Source organism: Pantherophis guttatus, chromosome 1, assembly GCF_059756535.1.
Source record: "Pantherophis guttatus breed Tessera chromosome 1, ASM5975653v1, whole genome shotgun sequence".
Classification (NCBI taxonomy): domain Eukaryota; kingdom Metazoa; phylum Chordata; class Lepidosauria; order Squamata; family Colubridae; genus Pantherophis; species Pantherophis guttatus.
The window spans coordinates 226,281,340-226,304,716 of NC_142063.1; the positions used below are offsets into that span (position 1 = coordinate 226,281,340).

The window sequence follows — 23,377 nt, forward strand, 5'->3', positions numbered from 1 at the left end:
GAATCATGGCAACTGGACCAAGCTTTGTAAATTTGCACTGACTGATGAAATTGTTTGGATGGGCAATGAAACATCTCAGATTTACAAAGTATGGTCCAGTTGCCATGATTTAACCTTCAGATACCTTTGGCTTGGATGATTGAGTCTTCATTGACATATTGCAAGCCCTTTTGGGGAGAAAGCCCTAAAGTTGGTGTGGCAAGATTTGGTATATTCTAACAACTCTCTGACTCTCTAACTAATTTTGCTCTGACTGATGAAATTGCTTGGATGAGCAACAAAACAACTCAGATTCACAAAGTTTGGTCCAGTTGACTTGATCCAATCTTTAGACAACAATGGGCAATGTTATCTTCTTTCCTTGGCAATTTGCTGACATTTTATGGCCTGCTTTTAGGTCTTTAACCAGCAGAAAACATTTATAACTCTATCTATGGTTGAAGTGAAGAAGCCTTATCAATTTCCTTGTGCTTAAGTCTTTTACTCAATAATAAAATATACGTGGGACATAACATGGTCCCAGAACAATGGCACCTTTCATTATTTATAAGATCAAATACTTTGGCTTTTCGGTCAGTTTCCATTAGTAGTGAACTCCAAATTTTTATACTACTGATTCTGTGGGCATGGCTTGGTGGGTGTGGTGTGGTTTGGTGGATGTGGCAGGGGAAGGATACTGCAAAATCCCCATTCCCTCCCCACTCCTGGGGGAAGGATATTGCAAAAACTCCATTCCCAGCTCACTCTGGGACCAGCCACAAGTGGTATTTGCCAGTTCTCTGAACTACTCAAAATTTCCACTACCGGTTCTCCAAACTGATCAAAATTTCCACTACCGGTTCTCCAGAACCTGTCAGAACCTGCTGGATTTCACCCCTGGTTTCCATTCAATCTACTGGCTACAGTGACACAGAATGGTGGAAGGATATATATGCTCAGACAAGGCCAGCTAGATATGTCTTCCAGGGAAGATTCAAAATTTATGAAAACATCTCATTTTGTCAAGCTGTTTTAAAAAGATTTTGCAGTTTGCTTGCCCTTATGCATTCTTTTGCTGTGATTTATTATTATTTTTCTTCCCTCGGTATAAATATTTATAAGCTTTTTTGGGAAACAGTAACATTTTAAAATAAATTTGAAAGGCATGGGAAGAATTCAAGGAGGACAGTTCTGTGTTTTAATCTCTTAAAATAAGTTCATCTTGAAGGCATTGTGCAGAAAAGAAGTCCTTTGGGCATTATTACACCCAGATACAGTATGCTATTAATTTCAGCATTTTTACACCTTCTTTCCTCATAAATCATACTGTAGGTAGATTATAAATGAAATGAAATATTACGGGCAAGAAAACCTTTTTAGGAATCAAATGAATAAGAACAGAAGAATTAGAAAAAATGTATTTAAAGTAATAAAGTCTCCCAGGGTCTGTTTTAAAGACATCCAGAAGGTCTTCCTTTGAGATTCTCTTCCAGAGTCAAGGTACCACAAGCGAATCATTTTTCAGTTTTGTAACATGACATTTCCACCAAAACCCCCCTGCTAGACAAGAAGCATATTCGGTACTGTACGATTTACTCTAGCGATAAAAGAAAAGAAAATGCGATTAAGCTTTAAGCAAAGATGATCTGTCAAGATTAACTTCAAAGGACAACGGTATTTACAGTTTTACAGCTGTTGAGAAACAAAATGAAGTTCATCAGTGCCGGGCATTGTAATAACAATTGGTAAATCAATATTAACTCGTAAATGTTAATGCAGCAGGATTTTGTGAAATTGGTAGATCTTTCAGGGTTAGGGTCTGTTTACCAGATAGCATAAGGATTTGTTTTTCCCTGGTTTCTCAACTGAGATTTAATTTTATTTTCTAAGCAGTAGCCAGCAGTAGCTTTTAAAATCCTCTCAAATCCTTCTCAAAAACATTCTTGCTAATAACAGCCAAAAAAAGGATGGCAATTTGTTCATTATTACAAGAGGCAGGGTGTCTTATGTGCTTCCGTATTAGCTCTGCATCGAACTTCTGAAGATGACTTGACGAATGGATTTCCATTTTAGAAGTTCAATTTAATAGGCTATTTACCATTTGCCGTATCACATTTTAATTTCTCACTTTTAAAGATTTTTTTTTCTCTCTTAAGACACTTTATATTTGCCCTTCGGCTGTGCAATTTGAAGATTACTTACAGAATGATGAAGATACGCTCTCTCTTAAGATGAGAGCAGTCAAGGAACATTAGACTACCCTTTTGCCCTGTGACATTACAAAGAATATATATCATGAGTTAAGCCTTTTACAGATTTCTCTCAAATTGTTTCCCACTCCTTTTGACAGAGGCATTTAGGGACATCCATGCAGCTTTAAAGGAATGGTAAGATGTTTGGCCTTCCACAATTTGACACATCCATATACCAATTCATGTAAGTTATTGGTCTATTAAAGTTTTGTTTCTTGTAAATTAGGGGGGGGGGATAGACTTTTCCTTGAATTTGAAGAAAATTATGCCAGTTTAAGCTATACGTCTTCCAATAATCTTTTTATTTCCCAGCAATAAAGCTGGCAAATGATGCTGTCCTCAGTGATTTAATGTGAGACATTTAAGCCATTTCCCTGGCTTGCTTTCCCATCTTACCCAGCATCTCATTCCAGTCTAAAAAACAACTGCTGATTCTGATTAAAGAAAAGAACATAAGTACTTTTGTTTCCACATGGAAACCACTTCTGAATTTCGTACTTGAGGTGGAAAAGAACGTAACTTTGACTTTGGGTTTTTTAGATTAGACTGATAGATCTTTATAGAAATGACTTGCTCATTTTATTATGGAAAAGCAAAAAGCTGTGATTTGATGCTAATGCCTGATTCTACTGCAACAGAGAGAGTCGGAAGTCAATGCTTCTTTTTCTTTTCTTTTCCATACCTTTCCTCACTTCTCTTTCCCCTTTCCCCTCCTCACTGCTCTTTTATTTACTTTTGTATTTTATAACACTTAATAACTTAATAAAAAATGTTTTTAAGAAAAACAACCACTGATCACTCCCTTTAATTTGTGGTGAGACAGGATTGGACTAAAAGGATGGTAGGTAGTCAAGAGACAAACTTCCCTTCTTTCTTGCTTCATGTAATCCCTTCTCTGCACCTGTCAGTCATGCTATTTCTTCCAAAAAGCACTAAACTCTTAAACAGCCTAGGTAGTAGGCCACAAGCATGATAACTGAGTGAATTTTGCCCTCAGCCAGGGCTGAAGAAATGTCTGATCTGGTACTGAAAGATGAAGGAATAAATTTCCGACTCCTTGTGGTACTCAGAGTTATTTTTTACTCATGACTGCTGAACAAGTTTTTTTTTTTTTAAGCAACAAGAGGGCTGTCTGTTACACTCATGTTTGTAAGACCTGACAAAACCTACAGAAAACTCCAAGCACAGCAGATGCATTTAAGGAAGATAAGCCTCCAATTGTTTCCTCCACATCATTTGAATAGGACTTAGTCCTAGTCAGGGCACAGGCCAAATTCACAAGGAATCAATTTTACCCTTTCAAGAGCTATCCTCACTATTATTTCTTTCTCTCGCTTATTTTTAATCCCCATGCATGCCAGACAGAAATGGAAAGCAACATGATTCAATCCTTTACTGAAGTGTAGTCATGAAAGATGAAATACGATTTATTCCCTACAATTTTTGGGATTAAGTGCTTGATTAAGTTGCCAACTAAATTTTGGTGAAAAATGCAAAGATCTGTCCACAAAGGGTTTTCTTCCCCCTTTACGTAGAATTAATATTATATTACCAAAGTTTTATCTCAGTGGGAATGTGGGGGGGGGGGTGGCTCCAAAGATTAGCCACCTATTCTTTCAAGAGTAAAACTGATATCTAATTATCCTAACAGATAACCAAGTAAAAATCCATATTACCTGAGTGAATGCTTCTTTCAATGTGTTGTTCTTTTTTGATTCTCCAACAGATAATATATTTCTCAGATTATGGTTGAAGTTTTCCTATTTTTCAAACCCCAGAAATTTATTTACCATATTAAATTACTTACACTGAATCCTCCAATTATATTGAGACACAATCCTTCATTCAGACAGCTGATGCTGAGTAACCTGCAGTAGTCAATTACTTCCTCACAGTTTCTTCCAGTGTAGCTTGGCATGCAGCTGTAAATACAGCAACAGAGTTCAGAAGACTTGAATTTTGAAATGCAAATTCATAGAACACAGAACATAGAATAATAGAGTTGGAAGGAACCTGGGAGGTCTTCTAGCCCAACCCCCTGCTTGAACAGGAGTCCCTATACCAGGGGTATAGGGACTCCTGTTCCTATGTGGTATCAAACTTGTGGTATGATTTCATTGAGGGCTGCAGAGGTGTCAAACTTGATTTCATTGAGGGCCACATCAGGGTTGTGTTTGACCTGGGGGGGGGATGGCAAGGGGGGGCATGGCCAGCTTAAAGTCACTCGTGTCAGGGGTGCCTGTGGTAGCCCAAGTGCTCTGCCAGTGAAAACGGAGCTCAGGAGGACCGTCAGGCAGATCCTTCGCTGTTTCTAAGGCAGCCCCACAGGCAAGATCTACCATGTTTTCCCGAAAATAAGATCCTGTCTTATATTTTTTTTGAACCCTGAAATAAGCGCTTGGCCTTATTGCCATGCGCTCAAAAGCCCGATTGGGCTTATTATCAGGTGATGTCTTATTTTGGGGGAAACAGGGTAAGTACCCCACGGGCCAAATCTGGCCTGTGTGCCTTAAGTTTGACACCCCTGCCCTATACCATTTCAGACAAATGGTTGCCAGTCTTTTTGAAAGCCTTCAGTGATGGAGCTGCCACAACTTCTGAAGGCAAGTTGTTCCACTGGTTAATTGTTCTCACCATTAGAAAATTCCTCCTTAGTTCTAGGTTACTTTCCAACCATTATTTCTTGTCTTGCCTTTTGGTGCTATTTTATTTAATTCGATTTCATTTAGTTCTGAAATTTAATTCTGAAATTTTAATTAAATTTCATTTAATTCTATTTCATTCATTCCAGGTTCCACCAAAAACCACATTTCCACGGTATGTTTCTTGTAATTTCAGCAGGACTTGATCAGAACAATAACAAATTCAGGCTCCCTGCTGCTAATAATTTAGCCAGGTGAGGTACACTTTGGTAAAAAGGATTTCCCACCCATCCACCCTTTATTGATTAAATGCCTTTATGTCAGTGTGAAATACAACCTTCTGGAACTCATATATATATCATCAACCTTGAGCTAAATAGATAATAACAAACTGTACAGCACCTTGGGGAAGCTATTAGAATAGATGGCTCTATTACTGAGAAATGGAGGAAAGTAATGACAAATGAGATTTAGGACACTTAGCTAATGATCACTATATAATTGGTATGCTAACAGTTGTCAATAACTGACAGACACTGGCTTGAGGAAGCAATGATGAGTGGATAATGATATGAGTATTATTCTATTTCCTTAGTTATAATTATAGATTTTCTTTTAAGAGGAAAAAATATTTCTTATCTGCAGTAACTCAGGAGCAGCATCCATTTTTTTGAATAGGAGCTGGCAGTTTTCACTGCAGTTCTGTTCTATTATCAGTGTTCAAATGGTGATGCCCTCCTGTTTTACCAGCTCTGTCAGTTTCAAGAATACTTCCGTTTTCAGTGGAAATCAGGACTCAATAAATAGTTCAAGAGCACCAGGATCACTCCAAAGATCTGATTTTGAAAAGGGAGGATTGGGAGATATGCAATGGTGGGATTCAGCCGGTTTGTACCAGTTTGGGCAAACCGGTTGTTAAATTACCCACCTCCCCGCTATCAAAGTGGATCCTAGGCACTGCGCTGCACTGCAATGGAGAAACAGGCAATGGAGCAGCTGGCACAAGAGAAAGAGAAGGCCACTTTCCCTCCTCCTTCTCTCATGGGGGCCACTCCATTGCCTGTTTCTCCATTGTAGCACAGTGCAGCGCCCAGGATCCACTTTGATAGCGGGTGGGGTGGGGTGGGGGGATTTAACAACTGGTTTGCCCAGGGTCAGGTTGGCCATCACAGGAGGCTCATCCCGCATGTGCAACAGAGCTAGAGGAAAGGGATAGGCTATGCATCCCACGACAGCCAACCTGACACATGGTTGAACCGGTTGTTAAATTATTTGAATTCTACCACTGGAGATATGGTTAAATCAAATGTGTAAATAAACATCACCAACATTTCTGAACCAATCTCCATCTTGCAAAATGCAATGCAAATGCAAATATATGCTTGTTTGCATACCTATGCAGAAATGAAAACAGGGAGACACTCATAAACGCCTGAAGATGTGTGCACGTTCTTTTTTAAGACGCAAAGAATTTCTTGTTAGCTGCCCCAGCCCCAGTCTGAGCTCCCCAAATCTCCTGGCTCCAAGATTTCCCAAATCCTCAACAACAATCCTTGTCTCTTATCTAGTTCCTCTTGGTGCCTAAGATTCCTGAAAGCAAAGGAGCTGCAATCAATAGGTGTTCCTTTGCTTTGCCTTTGGAATCATGTTATTTTATGTAACTCTGTCTTTTTACAATTTATATGCAATAAGAGTGAACCCCATTCCCCTCTAGCGCTGATGATGTTACCTAATTTGGTAATGAAATGTCTGCAAGAAAACCACCAAGCTCAGGGAGCACCAGCAACCCCACAATTTATATCCACACATGCAGACAACATGAACATGGGGCAACACTAATTATCTTATCTTTGCCTTTGGTAACTTCAGATCCAGCATTAATATCTGGAAGAGGGAAGCTTTTTTTTTTTTAACATCCACTACTTTTCATTCAATCAGGGCCCTAATTGCATGAAATATATCTAAGCGTATCAGCCTTCCAATAAAAGGAAAGTAAAGCAGAGACTAAGTGGGAGTTTCTTCTTGCTGTCTCAATTCTTAATATTTCTGCTGATCAATAGGATAAAAGGTGCAAAGATCAGTGTTTCTGGAACCCATAAGAATGTCTCAAAAAATCACTTTCTCTATTAAAAGAAAGTTCTAAGTAATTTTTTTTCAAATGGAATGAGAACAAGAAGCAGAAAAAATGGTTGAGCCATAAGCGTTTAAAGCATTTATCACATTTTCTTAAAGTCTTTGTATGATATTTTAGTGGTCTAGAAAACATGGGAATCAAAAAGGATTGAAGAATTGCTGTAAACTATTGTGATATATATTTCTAACCCCTAGCTACCTGTTTCTCCCCATAGCAGTTGACATTTGCTGGAAGAAAGTGCTATATTAGATTCTTAAATCAAGTCTGTACAGAATAAAAAGACTGAAAAGGTGAAATTAGGATACAGGATAATCATATATCAGAGCTGAAGTCAAGAAAATTAAATTGAATCCTTTTGGTTATATGTTTAGAATGGAAAACAATTCTTCCCAAGTAAAAGGAACCAGTAGGTTATGAGGCAGATGGTTAGAGGCAAGAAAACCGGACAGGTAATCAACTACAGATAAAACTAGATAACTGGAACCAAATGGAGGAAATTGGAGGAACTTCAAAGATGAAATGGAGAAAATGATGTCAGATTGGCAGGGGTGGGCTGCTGGGGGTTCGCAGGGGTTCAGGAGAACCTCTAGCTAAGATTCTGTGCAGTTCGGAGAACCCCCAAATTTCACTCCTGGCTGGCCCCACCCACCCTGCCCTGCCCCTCCCAGGAGTCCCCTCACAGCCCGTTTTGGATGTAGGTAAGTGCAGGACGCGTGTGGAGGCTCAGGGAGGGTGAAAAACAGGCCTACCGGAAGTTTGGAAGGCTGGAAACAGGCCTGATTGTGGCCTCCGGAGACTGGGGAGGCTGTTTTCGCCATCCCAGAGGCTCAAAGAAAGCCTCTGGAGTCCAGGGAGGACAAAAATGCCCCCCCACCATAGTACAGGAGGTTGACTAGGCCACGCCCACCCAGCAACTGGGCAGAGAACCCCTAGCTAAAATTTTTGAAGCCCACCCCTGCAGATTGGCAGTTATGCAGTTAAAATAACCCAACAACATCTGAATACAAATGGACATAATGACAAGACTAAGTTTGGACGTATCCTGGAGAAGTATCACTTATGCTTTTGTGAGATACAGTCTGATGTTCTCTTTCATATCATTTAACTTAAAAATATTTGTGTTACTTTCAGTATATTATTTTAATTTACAATAAAAAATAAAAAGAGATGCGGTCATCAATAGGCTGATGATATTCAGTCTATCATTCCATCTAGGACAGGCAGAAGATGCAGTAGATTTTCAGGGTCTGGAAGATGTAAGGATTTGAATAGGAATGAAACTGACTAAAATTGAGAATCTCAGAAAAAGAACTGCTTGCTTATACAAAAAACCTTGAGATTGTTAATGTCTATGGAGATTCTCAGGCATCCAAGGTCATGGTTGTCCCAAAGGTGCTTTTTCACAAGGCAACTGAACTTTCTGGTTTTTCTTTGAAGACCTGAAGAAGCTTCTTGGATGGGACGCAAAATGTCTTCAAAGAAAAAATAGAAAGTCCAGTTGCCTCGTGAAAAAGTGCCTTTGGGACTTGGGGTTATTAGTAGTATCTACCGTAACTCCGTAGACAGTCATAATCCCATGAAATGATCAAGGACACAATTTCAGCACCTTCTTCCACTCACAGCTCCTGTTAAAGAAGCAGATAGAATCGTGGCCAACTTGTTCTTTGCTCAGCTTCAACTGGTATATTAGTTACATGCTTTTAAAGTAGAAAAACCTAGCAACAACTACCCATGCTCTTATTATTTTAAATTTGGATTACTGCAATGAACTTTAATTTATCCCTTGCAGACTAATTTAAAGTTTAACAGAATAGCAATCCACGTGCTGGTGAATCCAAGCTATCCTAGCAATGCCACAACAATATTGCCAGTACTACCAGTTTGGTTCTGGATACAAATCAAAGTGTTGGTTTATTATTTAAAAAGCCAAATATGATAGAACATACAATATCATGGAAGGGAGGTCTTCTAATCCAACATCCTGCTCAAGCAGGAGATTCTATGCCATTTCAGATAAGTGACTGTCTAGTCTCTTCTTAAAAACATCCAGTGATGGAGCACCCACAACTTCTGAAGGCAAGCTTTTCCACTGGTTAATTGTCCTCACTGTTATGAAGTGTCTCCTTAATTCCAGGTTGCTCCCTTTCCTTGATTAGTTTCCATTGTTTCTTGCCTTCCCTTCTGGTGCTTTGGAAAATAAGTTGAACCCCTCTTTATGGCAGCCCTTCAAATATTGGAATACTGCTATCTCACATCTCATCAGGAGTTCATCTATCCATCTTGTCTGCTTGACACAGAGAAGGATGCTCTTGTTTCTGCTCCTCATTATTTTCCTTCCCTTTCTTCCCCTCCCTTCCTCTTCCCTCCCCTCTCCTCTCCAGTCAATGGACGGAGATGCTATCAGACATTTCTCTGAAATTGTAAGTGGAAGAGTGATATGTTGATAATGCACTGGTGCTTCTGGAAATTAGATATGGTAAGATAAAATCCCTAAGTCTGAGCAGAAAGTAGAATGAAAATTACAGCGTAAGCATCTTCTTACACTTGTAAATATCTGTTACATACTTTGATACACTTTGAAAGAAAAACAAATGAATTGAGTGAGGGGAGACCAGAAATTGACCTTAATCTGAACAGACTTCTAAATGATCTCTCAAAAGGGTTATTTTATATCCTAGTCTATTCCAGATCAAATCAGAAAGAAATGCAATGCAAAATGATATGATTCTGGAAAGGTATATTTAAGCAAAAAATAAATGACACTGGAGCAACTTCCTGGCTTTTAAATCCTCTTTAAGAAGGCTTGAAGTAGCAACAAGAGCACTTCAGCCATCCTTTTCAGAAATGGGTAGGCTTCTTCAATCTGAAAAAGATTTCTTCCTTCTTCTGCTCTAAATTAGTCTTTAAAACCCAAAGAAGAAAAGTCATTCAAAGTTATGAAACCAATTATCTCAACCCTAAACAGGAAGCTGAATCTTTCAGCTGTCAGAGATGCCATATATCGGGCCGCAGGAGCCACTCAGTCTTGGAGGGGTTGAGTCTGAGCCTGTTCCTCCCCATCCAGATCTGCACGGCCTCCAGGCAGCGGGACATCACATCAAGGGCATCATTGGGGTGGCCTGGGGTTGAAATGTACAACTGCGTGTCATTGGCATATAGTTGACACTTCACCCCAAAGCTATGGATGATCTCACCCAGCGGCTTCACATAAATGTTGAACAGAAGGGGCGAGAGGATCGACCCTTGCAGCACCCCACAAGTGAGGAACCTTGAGGTCGACCTCTGCCCCTCGTCAACACAAACTGCGTACGGTCAGAGAGGAAGGAGGAGAACCACCGTAGCACGGTGTCCCCCACTCCCACCCCCTCTAGCCGACACAGCATGATACCATGATCGATGGTATCAAAAGCCGCTGAGAGATCTAGGAGGACCAGGACAGAGGAGCAATCCCTGTCCCGGGCCCTCCAGAGATCATCAACCAATGCGATCAATGCCGTTTCCGTGCTGTAACCCGCCCTGAAGCCCGACTGGCATGGATCTAGATAGACAGCTTCATCCAGGAATCAAGGAAGTTGTCCCGCCACTACACTCTCAACAATCTTTGCTGCGAAGCAGAGGTTGGAGACAGGATGATAGTTAGCTAATACAGCCAGGTCCAGGGAAGACTTCTTGAGGAGAGGCCTCACCACCGTCTCTTTCAGGGCAGATGGGAAGACACCCTCACTCAATGAAGCATTGGTATTCTCCTGAAACCAGCCTTGTGTAACCTCCCGGGAGGCCAACACCAACCAGGAGGGACACGGGTCCAGTAAACATGTGGTAGCGTTAAGCCTCCCCAAAATCCTGTCCACGTCCTCAGGAGTCACATGGTCAGACTCTTCCCAGGTGACACTCTCAAGACTCACCTCCATCATCCCGTCCGAGGCTATCCAATCGGAGTCCAGGCTGGTCCGAATCTGAGCAATTTTATCATGCAGGAATTGTCCAAAATCCTCAGCTCTACCCTGCAAGGGATCCTCCCTTGCTCCCACCCGTAGGAGAGAGCGGGTCACCCTAAACAGGGCAGCTGGGTGGTTCTCTGTAGATGCAATAAGAGTGGAAAAATGGTTGGATTTTGCCACTCTTATCGCCATTAGGTAGGTCTTGATATAAGACCTCACCAGTGTCCGGTCAGATTCGGTGCGGCTGGACCTCTCTATCTTTATCTATCTCTATCTATCTATCTATCTATCTATCTATCTATCTATCTATCTATCTATCTATCTATCTTTCTCTTTACCCAACATGGAAGGTTTGAGATTGGCCTTTCTTTGGAAATCTAATAATTGCCTCATTAAACAAGAAGTCATCCTACCTCCCACGTCCTTTATGGCCTGTTATAATAGGCATTCCCAATAATCACTGATGCCAACAACAAATCACTCCTTATTTGTTTTTAAATTTCAAAAACTTCTTGTTGCTTACAAGTTTCCAAAAACCCGATATAGAATTTTGCATTCAGATGAGGTTAGTCTATCTGTGGGCATTTTCTTTCTCACTGGACAGACTGAGAATAGCTCCCTGACCCCCCCCCCCACACACACACCATTTGATATTAATCAAAAGGCTGAGAAGCGGTATCTGCAGCTCCTCTTTATTCAATATGTTATAGCAAAAGCTCTAGAATGCAACTTTTTGGCCTGCTAAGATATATCCACAGGATTTCTTAAAATTGTGCCGTGTTGACCTGAAACCTTTTTGGTGGTGGTGGTGTTTTTTTTAACAGAGTTCTAGAAGTTCTTGGAGGAATTGAAAGTCTGTAACTGGCAATCTGGAGGTGTCAATGAAGATTCTCAGTCATCCTACTCAGTCAGCTCACACCCTGGTCAGTCAACTCACACCCTGGTCAGCACCTCTTTACTCTCCTACCATCGGGCAGGAGATATAGCAGCATAGCCAGTCATACGAACAGGTTGAAAAACAGCTTTTATCTGTAGTCTGTCAGACTCCTGAATGCCACATAACATCATAAGTATGTAGTATGATAGACTTGCAGTGCCGGCACAACATGTAACATGCTCATATTGGCGCAATATATTATAATGTAATGCATTTTTTCCCTCCCAGTTCTGTGGAGGTGGCTTGGTTGGCAGGGGAAGGATATTGCAAAATCTCCATTCCCACCCCACTCCAGGGGAAGGATATTGCAGAATCTCCATTCCCACCCCACTCTAGGGCCAGCCAGAGGTGGTATTTGCTGGTTCTCTGAACTACTCAAAATTTCTGTTGCCAGTTCTCCAGAACCTGTTAGAACCTGCTGGATTTCACCCTTGATGTAATATTATGCACATACAGTATATGTATAGAGGATTGTGTGTTTGTTAGTATGATTTACTGGGTTAGGGACAGTGGTGGGTTGCTCCTGGTTCTGTCCGATTCTTTAGAACTGGTAGTAAAAACAGCGGGAGGCTCTGCCCACCCGCCCGGACACTATAATTGATGATCTGCGCATGCACAGAAGCGTGCATGTGCATATGAGTGAAGCGAGCACATACTCTCCTGTTGCAAACCGGTAGTAAAGGTAAGTAGAACCCCCCCCCTGGTTAGGGATTTTCTTTCTTCACTGTGAGCTATTGAGATGTATTGTATTGGGGGGGCACTAAGGGAGGCTCAGCCAATCTCATTGTACACATGTTGTGCATTGACAATAAAGGTTTGAAATTGAAATAGTCATGGTTGTTCCAAGGTAACTGGACTTCCTTTGTTTTTCCTTGAAGATGTTTCACTTCTCATTCAAGAAGTCAGAACTGAAGAGACTTCTTGGATGAGAAGCAAAATGTCTCAGTGGTGGGTTGCCCCCGGTTCACACCAGTTCTATAGAACCGGTAGTAAAACCAGCGGGAGGCTTCGCCCACCAACCCCAACATCATCAGAATGCTTCTGTGCATGCACAGAAGCTTCTGCGCTTGCGCAGAAAAGCATGCGCACGGCCCCATTGTGAACCGGTAATAAAGGTAAGTAGAACCCACCCCTGAAAAATAAAGGAAGTTCAGTTGCCTTGTGAAAAAACACTATTGGCAATGCAGAGGAAAGACAGGATACACTGATTATCTGGCATCCTCAGAATTTATTTGTAGGCCACTTTGGACTGACAAATGATTTACTAACAATGCTATCAAGGCCAGTGGTGGCTGGTAAAAATGTAAGAACCAGCTCTTCTGGTTCCATTACTGCTACCACAGAACTGATTGGCATGTAGACATCACTGTTCAGCACTGCCATTGCTTGTAAACTTCCCCCAAATTTAACAATTGGCTCTCGCGACATACTACAAACCAACTCAATAACATCAGCGCCCCAGGTTCATGCTGAACTCAATATGCTTGACATGTAGGGAAAATCAATACATAGTAAGGATACAAGGATTGTTTTTAAAGCTCTTAGAGTGGATTTGCATCTGAAACAAATGATGCCATGGCATAACTCATCAACTAAGGCAGAGGTGTCAAACTCAATTACATCACAGGCCGGATCATGACATATCACAACTTCTTTTTGCTTTTGAGGAGCCATGGTGGGCGTGGCCTGCATGTGACATATCTGGCCCACGGGTCACCAGTTTGACAGGCCTGAACTAAGGTATGTCTTAGCTACAGTAGAGGTTACAAGCAAAAAAATGAGCCAGATTGCAAAGCCAAGGTAGTGGAACAAAGCACCTAAAATATTGTTCACATCCTCAGTGTACACTAATTGGAACTAATGCAATCACTCCTATACAGTAGGATTGAGTAGATTCCAATAACCCATGGCTCACAAACTGCTAGAATAAAAGAGATTTTTATCCAAAAAAATAAAAAATAAAAATTGGTTAGCCCTTTAATGGAGTCCAGGTCAGGAAAAGATTCTGCATGTTTGATTGTATGTTCCCTTACCTCCCTGTTACATTCCAGGAAGTTGGGGGGTGACACAGATTGAGTTCCTTTTTTATACTCCCCCCTCTTGCTGCATAATTTCTCCATCTCTGTGCTTCTTTACAAAATCATCCCCAGAATGATAGGATCCTTAGACTGTTTAAAACACAATCTGAATGCTCTGTCTTACACATTGGCAACAAAAATCAGAACATCAAATACAAGCTGGGTGGATATGACTCTCACTCTGTCAATGACCTAGGAGTACTCATTTCAAATGATCTAAGCCCCAGAGCTCACTGTAACAGCAGTGCCAAAAAGGCATTAAGAGTTGTTAATTGTTACATCCTCAAACCCTCACACCTTCAACCTTAAACTGTCTACCATGGACCTCACCCCATTCCTAAGAGGTCTGTAAGGGGCCATGCATAAACGCACCAGTGTGCCTACCGTCCCTGTCCTACTGTCCCTACTTATTTGTACACATTTCCTGTGTTCATGTCCATGTTTATACTTATATCAGTCAGGTGTCACATGTTCCCAAATCACTTTGGGACGCAATTTTTTTTTTCATCAAATCAAATAAGGACTGGTTTTTAAAACAAAAGCAAGGATTTTTTTTCCTTCATAGTATTCATTCCAAATGTCATTACTGAAATGATGAAGCCAACAAAACATATAAAATGTCCTTAAAGAGAATATGTTAAGGATGGGATCAGAAATGAGAAATACATGCATTGTTTTAAACTATACCTTTGAATATTTTTTTCTAATGCTGTCCACCAATTCCTGAAAAATAGCAGGATACAATGGGAAGAATTAGTAGCAGCAGGAAGGATTTGTAATTAACCAATTTCAATCTTCTTTTCTATACTTGCACTTGGATTTCCCCAATAAATGCAGGCACAGAAAAATACACCATCTAGTTACACTTTGTATTCCTATTTGGTTAATATTCCATTAAAAATGTTTAGATACTTCATGATGTCTATCTCATTTAAAGAGGAGGAGGAGACCTCCCCTGATATGTCTCTATGTGTAAATTTCCTTTTCAACTTGACATTCCCTGCAGAATTTGGTGTTGCATCTGACATCATCATCAAGTTTCTTAGGAATCCCAGTGGATTACCATCCTTTTACCTAGCAGAGATTTTAATATTCTATTTTTACGGATACTCTAAAAAGTTGTGTTTGTTTACTACATTTTAAAAATGCATGATAGAACCTTCTCTAAGGCATCCAAATAAAAGCTAAGCAAGTGTGAAGACTACAAATTTTACATCTTAATGGTCTGAGGAAAAGATCTATAAATCTATATAAAAATGGGCTAGAATTAGCAATCCGTGTACCTGGTCCTCTTCTGTAGTTTGTAGAAAAGCACTGATCTATTTCCAACATGCAGATTGATGAGCTGCATTGTGAATTATTATCAGAAGTCTATGAATTAAGAATGAGTATCTACATTTTTCTTTTCCCAAACATGATGTTATACATGCACTGAGCAGGGGATCTGCCTTTCCAACTTATTTAAATTTCATCTCAAGTTAGAGAAGTATATATTTTATCTTAGAGAATTCATGATGAAATAGTGTAAAATCCCTTCCAGTCTTTACTTTTTAGTCTCCTGCTTTCCGTCTCCTGGCTATTGAAAACAAAAGTTGCCTTTTTATAGAACTTCTCCAACCGAATACAGGCAGGACTAATAAAATCATCCTTATTTTATTCCAATTTCCCCCCGTAAAATCCAGATGAAATGTAAACTAGAAAATATTGAAAAAGTTGTTACCTGCAGTGATAGCTCTCCACCTCATCTATGCAACTGCCATTATTTAGGCAGGGAGAAGGTTCACAAAGGGTCACCGACTTTTCACAGAATTTACCTGTGAACATTGGCAAGCAGGTACATGACGCATCCTGCAAAAGAAAAAGACTTCTTAAATCGTATTTGCAAAAAAATCCAAAATGAAGGATGGTTCTTAAATGTCCATCGTATGTTCTGTAATATACTAAAGAAAGATTTCTAGAAAATTTCTAGAAAAAAACTAATCCCAAACCTACTTTTGTGGAGTCCTTGGTACTCTCTGATCTTGGTTGTTTTCTTACCCAACTAGGTACCATCATCAGTACTAAAAGGAAGTGAGATCGGTTTTCTGTTTATAAATAGTGGTTTGCCCTGCCAATGTTGGTGAGTGTTCTTGGCAATTCCTTGATTAGGCTATTGTTTACTGAGTTGTTATTTCCATTGTTTATTGCTTGGAGTTAATTTCTGCTTAGCTGAGGGCTGATTGCTGGTTAGGAGGTGTTGTCATCTTTTAGCTTTTTAACTGTCACTTTCGAATGGGATGTATATGTTCTTTATGTCTATGTGCTCATCGATGGCTTATTTGTCTGAATGCCAGGTGCTCTATTTGTAGAACAAAGGCATGGATACAAGGCTAGGCTAACCAACTTTATTTAAGACAACTAACAACACCTGGCACAATGATGCCTCAGAACGAACGACAAGCTGCCTGACAGCTGCTTAAATAGCAAGCTGTCAGACAGAACGTCCAATCATGGAGGCGCGCTTTTCCCGCTTGGCAGCCTAGAGCGTCTTAGCCAATCGCGGGAGGGCAGCAACAAGCAGACTCTGCTGGTGTCGTATCTGCGAGGACTCAACACCAGGCTTCCAGGAAATCTCTATTTTTTTGGATTTATCTTCATCAAGGATGCTCACCATCTCCCTTTTGAAACTATGGTAAAGTCTGTTGGTTTGTTGTGCAGTTTTCATTATGTCTTCTGACTGTTAGTTGGTATTAGTTGAAATCTACTTCCTTAAATAAGGTATCCAAGAAAAGGGAGGAAAAATAGGTGCATGATAATTAAAAAGGGGGGGAAAGCTTTTTCATAGTTATTTAGTTATTATTTATTTATTAAATTTATATGTTGCCCATCTCACTGTCAAGTGACTCTGGGCAATTTACGACATCATAAATGCAGAATAGTAAAGAATCAACATGAACAGGTCATGGGTCTAACACCGTTATTACAAACCGGCAATTCAAGATTGGCCAGATGTACTTGGTGTTTTTTTTTTAATGCAAAAACATATTTCTGCTCTCATCTAACTCAATGAATGCTTTAGCGCTAATTTTAGAGATGTTTGAACAATTCGACCTTTGAAAATTCCAATAATAAACGGACTTCTCAAGACAGCAATTAATTACAGGTGACCATTAAGCTATTTTGCATTACTTAACAGAGATTCTTTATTTAGAGGAAAAATAGTTTCAAACTGCATTTCAATATTCATATTTTGTCAGCAAAATATTTTAAATATTTTTTCACACAAAAAAAAAAACATAGAGCTTTAAGTGGATTTCTGTCTAAAAGAAAATCATTGAACAACTGTCAAAAAAAGCAATCCCGCCACTTTCTAAGGCAGGAATGAGGAAAATGAATCCCAGTACACATTTCTATCATTGGATACACTGCCCTTCCTTGTACTAAATTTCTATTCTGTAACAATAAGAAAACCCACCATGTAAAACATGCAAAAATAGCTCTAAATTAGACTTTCTGGAGGGATGAAATCTCCCTCCTTCACTCGATGAAAAGAGAATACTTAGGTCCATAAAAACATTTCTCTTCTTTTCACTGAAGAACTTACAAGGAAAGGGGCCACAAAGGATTTGCTCTACCTTCATACTGTTTTAAAGAGGTAATTTTAATCTCCTTTGTAAATCCAATAAACTGGCCTAAGGAGAACATTTAAATTGTGTTTTTTTCCAAGGATCATAAAATACTTCAGGGAATGCACTCAGAATAAACTTTTTGTTTTATTGTTTGCCTGATTATTTGAGAATTGTGGCACCAAGAAAAAACTTACTTGCAATGGAAACATTTTGAAATCTAACATTTCCCCGGTCTATACAGGGGTTTCACCTTAGGAACAATATACTCCATTTCAGGTTTGGCTATCCTAATGGTTTCTTTCTGTTTATTTCCTGTTATTCTCTCTCTCTCTCTTTTTTTTTAAAAAAAGCTTTTATTGATGCTGCTTTTTTGAGGTTTTATATATGTGAAATCAACAATTATTAATCAGTGGAACGAGCTGCTTCCAGAAGTTGTAAATTGTGGGTGCTCCATCACTGGAGGCTTTTAAGAAGAGTTTGGTATAGAGTCTCCTCCTTAGCAGGAGGTTGGACTAACAGATTAACAGAGTTGGAAGGGACTTTATAGGTCATCTAGTCCAACCCCCTGCTCAAGCAGGAGACCTTACACCATTTCTGACAAATGGCAGTCCAATCTTTTCTTGGAAATCTCAAGTGATGACCTTCAATGTCCCTTCCCACTCTGTTATTCTGTTAAATGTTGTTTTTGCATTTTATTGTTACATCATTTAGGGGGCATGCTCTATCTTGAATACCCATCTGGAAAATAAACAGTTAATATCATAAGCATAGAGATTATACACTCAAAGGTGATTAAAAATTTGGGGTGGCCATGCCAAGAATTCTTGCCTCTAAATATATCAGGAAATATTTCTGAATAAACAACATACAGTTCTGTTGTTCTAACTACCACATATAAATGTAAAGAAGCTTTGTGGAATTGAATCATATTTTGAGTCAAAGGTTTATAGGCCTTTTCCTTAAATTGATTGTTAGGAAAATAGCAAGTAGGAGCTTGGAATGGAGGAGAACTTCATTCCATTTTGCTTCCTATTTCCTGGATTAATATATGGGCCAGATGGTTCACCTCTTATTTTGCTAACACAATTCTCAATTCAAGATAGTACCTGAAAGAGAAATATTTATACAAAGCCATTGAATTCTACTCTGCAAATCTTCAAAATTTCCTTTAGCCCAATTTAGTCTCTAGGTCCTTCTTTTGAGTGCTTGGGACTTTACCAATTGATTTTAATATGTTTGCTTCTACGTCGTTTCAATATTTTGAAATGTAGAAATCAAATTCACAATGAAAGAAAGAAACCCTTTGAAAATATACTTTTACGAGAAGAGCTGGCTGAACTGGAAGGTGGAGTTAAATGTGCCATCTGTTTGGAGTCTTTGCATTGTCCCAAGAGAACCAAGTCTAACCCACTGTAAATTCTGTTTACTTTATTTATTTATTAAATTTATTTATTTCTTATTTTAATTTGATTGATATGCCGCCCTTCTCCGGAGACTCAGGGCAGCTTACAATGCGTTAAGCAATAGCCTTCCTACTTTTGTATATTTATACAAAGTCAGCTTATTACCACCACAAACTGGGTCCTCATTTTACCTTTCTTAGAAAGGATGGAAGGCTGAGTCAACCTTGAGCCTGGTGAGATTCGAATTTACAGTAATTGCAGACAGCTGGTGTTAATCACAATGCTTTAGTCTGCTGAGCCACCAGGCTCTGGTGCCACCCATTTCATATCAAAACAACTCTGGGCTGTTTATCTTTATCAAATGCCAATTTACCTTTGACTGCTAGTTGACTTGATTCTTGTTTATAGGTAGCAGTAATAAAATCTTCCGTGCTTTGAACTCAGTGAAGTTCCTGGTTATTTGCACCGGACAATGCTTTTATTATCTGTTTCTCCCCACACCTCTTCAATTTATATTTGTTACTTTAAAAAACAATCCATTTGTGGGAGCAATCAATAACTAATAAAGAGTAAAAAAAAAAGTATCACAGACTGGTAAATTTGTTGTTGCTGTGATTTTTCATGATTAAAGCGAAATAATAATAATAATTTAGATGATTAAATGAAATAAGGAGAAGAATGGGAATGCAAAGGGAGATTGCAGAAGCACGTTTTACTATCTTATACTATCTTATGGGATAAATGTCAATGTCCCCTAGATGCTAATAGTAGTAGTAGTAGTCTTCAAATTACAACCACTCATGTAGTAACTATTCAAAGTTATAGCAGCATTAAAAAAAAAAGTAACATAAAGTTCCTTGTGCTTATGACTATCATAGTATTTCCCACAGTCAGTTTGAATCTGAAATAGTATAGAGCAGAGGTGTCAAACTGGTGGCCGTGGGCTGGATGCATCATGCACAAGCCACACCCACCCCAGCTCCGCGAATGGGAAAAAGTCACTAAACGTCACACAATGGCAATGTGACACGGCGAGTTTGACACCCGTGGTACAGAGTTCCCTACTTGAGCAGGGGGTTGGATTAGAAGACCTCCAAGGTCCCTTCCAACTCTGTTACTCTGTGGGTGCTTGGCAACCAGCATGTGTTTACAATGGGTGCAGTGTCCCAGGGTTATGGGATCACCATTTGTGACCTTCCCAGTCAGCTTTCAAGAAGCAAAGTCAATGGGAGAAGCCAGAGATTCACTTAATAACTTCAGTGGGTTGCATAACAAGTGACACAAAAAGTTCATACATTTGGGTATGACCAGGAGTGGGTTTCACTTACCTTTGCTACCGGTTCGTGCACGCAACACTTCTGCACATGCGCAGAAGCTTATGCGCATGCGCAGATCATATTTAATGACGTCCGGGCAGGTGGGCGGAGTCTCCTGCTGCCGCTGCTACTGGTTCGCCTGAACCAGGGCAAACCAGTAGCAACCCACCACTAGGTATGACTCATTTAGCAACCACTGTTTAGCAATGGAAAGTCTAGTCCCAATTATGGTTGTAAGTTGAGGACTAACTGAAAAGATATTTTGCCAAACTCCCCCCCCCCCCCGGCACACCCTTATCCATTATATAGAAATTATACTCACATTTGGCCGATCGTGACATATGCCTCCATTCTGGCATGGTCCAGAAAAGCACTCATTGATATCAGTTTCACAATTGGGCCCAAGGAATCCGGGAGGACAGGCACAAGTGTACCCGGAAGGATTGTTGTAGCATACAGCTTCATTCTGGCATGGCTGAGAACTACACGGTTTCATGGTCTCTTCACAAAATGGACCTTAAAAGCAATCAGCGGGAGAGAGAAAACTATTTGTTAGAAAATGGGCAAAAGCTTTTATTGTGTCCTATCAATGTATCAAGGATAAAAGTTGTGCATTAGGCTTTCAAAATAATGGGCAGAGATCATCACGGATTTCTAAGGTATTTATATCTGTATAGAAAACTCCTTTTAGCTTTTCTTCCCAATATTTGCTTGGATGTGTCATGTAAGAAAAAAAAAATCCCTTCGTGCAATTTTTCTTGGAGTTGTACAGACTAGATATTGATTAATTTCTTAATACAAATAATTCTCCCAGAGATATGGGAAATGTCAGAAACATTTTGTTTCAAGATAAAAAAAAAAATATGTTGAGACCCTAGAAAGAGCGCAGAGAAGAGCAACAAAGATGATTAGGGGACTGGAGGCTAAAACATATGAACAATGGTTGCAGGAACTGGGCATGGCAAGTCTAGTGAAGGCAAGGACCAGAGGTGACATGATAGCAGTCTTCCAATATCTGAGGGGCTGTCACAGAGAGGAGGGGTGGTCAACCTATTTTCCAAAGCACCTGAAGGCCAGACAAGGAATAATGGATGAAAACTGATCAAGGAGAGATTCAACTTAGAAATAAGGAGAAATTTTCTGACAGTGAGAATAATTAACCAATGAAATACCTTGCCTTCATAAGTTATGGGTGCTTCATCACTGGAAGTTTTCAAGAAGAGACTGGACAGCCATCTGTCAGAAATGGTATAGGATATCCTGCTTGAGCAGGAGGTTGGACTAGATGACCTACAAAGTCCCTTCCAATGCTGTTATTCTATTCTGTTCTATTCTATTATTCTATTTTTTTATTTATTTATTTTTTGCAGATGGAAAACTTCTTGCAGTTGTCTTGAAGAACATAAAATTCAAGTGGCTTTTGTTGAAGACTTTTTGATTAAACAGATTATCCCAACTTCATATTTCCCATCATTGGAAAATCCCATTCCCATGTTCCTGCTTGCATCATAAAATAGAATAGTTTGATGATGGACATAGAGCATTTTAAATATTTATAGTTCATTACAGCAGGTGAATAATGATCATTTGTGATAGCTGCAAATGAGCCTTCAAAGTTCTAGAATGCATTTTCATGCATTTTCAATTCTCAGATACTGCAGCATCAAACAGTAACTTCTTTATTTCTTGCTATTCTTGGAAAAATATATGGACCTTCAGTTAATCCAGTCTGCCAATTCTTAACAGAAATATTGGGATGAAATAGAAAACACAGAGAGTCAGAAAAAGTGGAGGGCTTTTTTTTGCCAGTGACAATTGAAGAGGCATCTTTCATATGTTCTTTCCTGTTAAAGACGACCTACCAATTCAAGAGTTTAGCAAAATTAATTCAGGCATTGAAAGTCCTTGATGAAAAGGTACCATCTATATTTAGAACATCACATAAGACCACTGTACAAGATCCCAATTATTCATGGCTGTCATGTTTTGTAAACAGTTTAATCCTAAGCATTCTTACTTAGTAGAGAAAGAAATGACAAATGTTAGGTCTATGTTTTAAGCAGACTTTTCTGATCTGCACAGACCCCTACTCATCCAAACTTTCACCAAATCATGCAAAGATATTTGCCTGATACTAGCTATATGTCAGAAAAAAACTATCCCCTAAATGTCTGAAGTGGCTGCCCAGCTGAATTATCTCTAGGAGAGATATCACATTATATCTTGGGGCATTTATAGATCATTTTCCATCTGCAAGACCTATATTTTCCATCTGACTAAGACAAAGGTTCTTAACTAGGAGTCCTTATACATCTTATGCATTTATTGATTTATTTTTCGAGAAGAGGTCTGGAGATGTCACTACACTCTCAAAGGAGTCAATGGCGCACTATTCTTCAATGGTGAAGAATTATGGGGCCCTTGGTGCTTTCTGAGCTTGATGCTTTTCTTTCAGACATTTCTTTACCTAACTAGGTAACATCATCTGTGCTGCAACACTGATACCGTTATCTAGTTTGGTAAGGAAACACCTTCAAGAAATCCACCAAACTCAGAGAACATCAAGTACCCCACAGTTCAACCGTGAGCTACATATATATACAGGTGAAACTCAAAAAATTAGAATATTGTGCAAAAGTTCATTTATTTCAGTAATGCAACTTAAAAGGTGAACCTAATATATGAGATAGACTCATTACATGCAAAGCGAGATAGTTCAAGCCTTGATTTGTCATACTTTTGGTGATTATGGCTTACAGCTCATGAAAACCCCAAATTCACAATCTCAGAAAATTAGAATATTGTGAAAAGGTTCAATATTCTAGGCTCAAAGTGTTCCACTCTGATCAGCTAATTAAGCCATAACACCTGCAAAGGGTTCCTGAGCCTTTAAATGGTCTCTCAGTCTGGTTCAGTAGGAATCACAATCATGGGAAAGACTGCTGACCTGACAGTTGTGCAGAAAACCATCATTGACACCCTCCATAAGGAGGGAAAGCCTCAAAAGGTAATTGCAAAAGAAGTTGGATGTTCCCAAAGTGCTGTATCAAAGCACATTAATAGAAAGTTATGTGGAAGGGAAAAGTG

General features: G+C 39.5%; 1 protein-coding gene across 1 annotated transcript in view; it reads right to left on the minus strand.

Annotated features, from left to right (window-relative positions):
- Window positions 1-20,802, minus strand: part of EYS (EGF-like photoreceptor maintenance factor) — a 765,120-nt gene extending 744,318 nt beyond the window's left edge. Inside the window, exons 1-3 of the mRNA XM_087882471.1 lie at window positions 20,613-20,802; window positions 15,684-15,811; window positions 4,039-4,153 (exon numbers count right to left, since the gene is read on the minus strand). Coding sequence (XP_087738597.1) covers window positions 4,039-4,153; window positions 15,684-15,811; window positions 20,613-20,786 — 417 coding nt within the window. The 5' untranslated portion in view covers window positions 20,787-20,802. The remainder of the gene's footprint in view (window positions 1-4,038; window positions 4,154-15,683; window positions 15,812-20,612) is intronic.
- Window positions 20,803-23,377: the final 2,575 nt, after the last annotated feature.